Source organism: Rhagoletis pomonella, unplaced genomic scaffold (genome assembly GCF_013731165.1).
Source record: "Rhagoletis pomonella isolate Grant_MI unplaced genomic scaffold, Rhpom_1.0 Rhpom_scaffold_00007, whole genome shotgun sequence".
Classification (NCBI taxonomy): Eukaryota; Metazoa; Arthropoda; class Insecta; order Diptera; family Tephritidae; genus Rhagoletis; species Rhagoletis pomonella.
Genome location: NW_023458561.1, coordinates 60,156,876 through 60,159,394, shown reverse-complemented (window position 1 = coordinate 60,159,394; position 2,519 = coordinate 60,156,876). Strand labels below are relative to the sequence as shown.

General features: G+C 32.9%; 1 protein-coding gene across 1 annotated transcript in view; it reads right to left on the bottom strand.

Moving 5' to 3' along the window:
* The window catches only part of LOC118743209 (probable cytochrome P450 4p3), a gene marked incomplete at its 3' end in the record, with an annotated part of 62,705 nt that extends 60,814 nt beyond the window's left edge, over window positions 1-1,891 (bottom strand). Inside the window, 4 exon segments of the mRNA XM_036475767.1 lie at window positions 55-155; window positions 1,165-1,246; window positions 1,319-1,519; window positions 1,601-1,891. Of these exon segments, the coding sequence (XP_036331660.1) occupies window positions 55-155; window positions 1,165-1,246; window positions 1,319-1,519; window positions 1,601-1,799 (583 nt within the window).
* Window positions 1,892-2,519: the final 628 nt, after the last annotated feature.

The following is a 2,519-nucleotide window of genomic DNA, read 5'->3' as shown; positions in this document are numbered from 1 at the left end:
TTTTTTGCTTAAAAATTACTTGTTTGTTATTATTTACGAATTTCAATTACTTACCACAAACGCTATTTAATGTGAATTTCGGTATGATTTCATTTAAAGTGATTGAGTTTGTATCAATGCTATTTAGCTGGTCGACGAATTTTTGACTTTCCTCTCTAAAATAGGCAGAAAAATAATAACTTAATAAATTAGAGGTTAGATTTTGATTTGATAAGCTTTTAAATACAGTGAAACCTCGATATAACGAACCTTGATGAAATAAAAACTCAACATAACAAAATTTTTACTGAGTCGCCAGTTGCTGCTAAATTTTCCATACAAAAACGGTCCATAGAAATAATAAAGAAAGTTTGAGCATGACCGTTAAAGTCCCGCTAGCGAAAGCCTCCGTGTAACGAAATGTCGACTCTCAAGTTTCTACATTAGCGAATTCTGAATTTACTCGCGCTTAGAGTTTGTTATAAAAAAAGAATTTTCACGATATTCTATATCTATGGCGAAACAAGACCTCCTATGCATTGGAAAGACCAGGTGGAGAAGGACTTGGCTTCACTTGGCATTTCCAATTGACGTCAGTTGGCACAGAAGAGAAACGTCTGTATTGGACTCGGCCAAAATCGTTTAGGCGGTTATAGCGCCAATAAAGAAGAAGAAGAGTGCAATAGATAACAACAATGTGGGTACCAAATTAAACATAATACCTTGTTCAATTAAGAAAAATTAAATTTGTTGGGCTACAAGAACGAACAGGTTTTAGCTGATAGCTAAAAAAAAAAGTAAAAAGGGCGAAATTCGAGGATGTGATCGTGTATATATTAGTTCAAAACAAAGAGTTTGTTTAAAAATAAATATTGAAATTTTCAAAGATATTCAAGAATACAATTTTCCATACCTATTCGTCCTTGTGCACCAACAAGTTTAAGCTTTCAATTTTACAGAAATTTTTATTATTTTACATTGCCCTGAATTTTTTAAATAATTTTTGAAATTAATCATATTTTTGAAATTTCAAATTCCTTAACAAAAATACTGACGTCTGAGAGAAAGACCAACAACGTAGTTGTACTACCAGTATATGATTTTGTGTGTCAAATTGACTGTCGCACGGTGTTATCACTACATAATAAAATTTATAAAAATGTATCATATTCAGTAATTACTCACTTGAAAACCTCCTCAAACTGTCCAAGTATATTAAAATGGAATGCAGGTGTTAATAATTTTCTGCGCGTTTGCCATTTTTTATCTAAAGTGCAGTAAATGTTGAGGTAGTTTTATTCAAAAAAAAATTTTTTTTTTCGCATAAGCACCTATGTACCTGTTGATGTTAGCAAGCCTGTGTGCAAAAATGGCTCCAAGAAATAGTATGCTATGCCTTTGGTAATTAAATTCTTATCATTCAGCAGTAGCTCAGCATCTTCGGCGGTGATTATGTTATAAAAAGTCGTAAATAAACCATATTCTACATAACTTTTTCTCAAAGTTGTAGCCGAAATGCGACTGTTCTCGAATAGTGCCACTGTAAAGTAGATAAATTATTTAATAAATTTACACAAATGTATGTAAATATTTCGCTTAATATTTCGCTTCTAAAACGAACCATTATCAGCACCAAAACAATCGAAAACATTTGCGAATATTGTCTCTGCCTTCGCCTGAGGTACAATATTCTCCAGCGGCGTGCCGTCTACTGTTTTTAAGCGTTTTGCAAAAAATGCCATTACACAATAATCTCGATTGAGCTTATAGAGCCAGGCGGCAATAAAAGCCAGACCGGTAATGATTACGTAGAGCAACATCGAACGTAGAAGCTGTTAAGTTTGTGTTTTTATATGAGTTGCAATTTAATTTTTTGAAAAGAACAATAAACGCGCAAACCATTCGCCAGAGCGATGAAAATAAACTGAGCTTTTAGTTTGGCAAACCAAGAGAATTTATATGGGCTTTGAAGTAAGTATAAAAAGGGAATTGTGTATAACATCTAAAAATATATGTACATCTAACATACATATACATAGATACATACATACATACAGACATCTATGTATATACATATATGTGGGGGAGGCTTGGGCGATAGCGCATTTGCTACAAACTTGTAGATGACTTTTATTAAACAAGGTATGTTGATATACATATGTATATGTATACATGTATGTATGTATATGTACATTAGACCGTACCAGAAATAAAAATTCGACGTCATCTCTGGTCTATGTAAAGAATTTTTGCAATGCAATTTCGAAAATTTTTATTTTGCCGAACTTCGGTTTAGCCTATTGATATTTTTCGTCATATCTTCGCTATTTACAACGGATCTTAAAGTATGATATATCGATGTATTTGCCTCGAGAGGAAACTTTTTTTGTTCTAAAGTCCATTGACCTCAAGTACCCCGTTCTAGTACTTACTTACCAGATCTCAGTTCCTACCACCCTAGCGTGACACCCTAATGTCAGTAAATCAAAGCTCGCCAAAAATCAATAAACACTTGCTAAGAAAGTATTTCGATTTTTTTT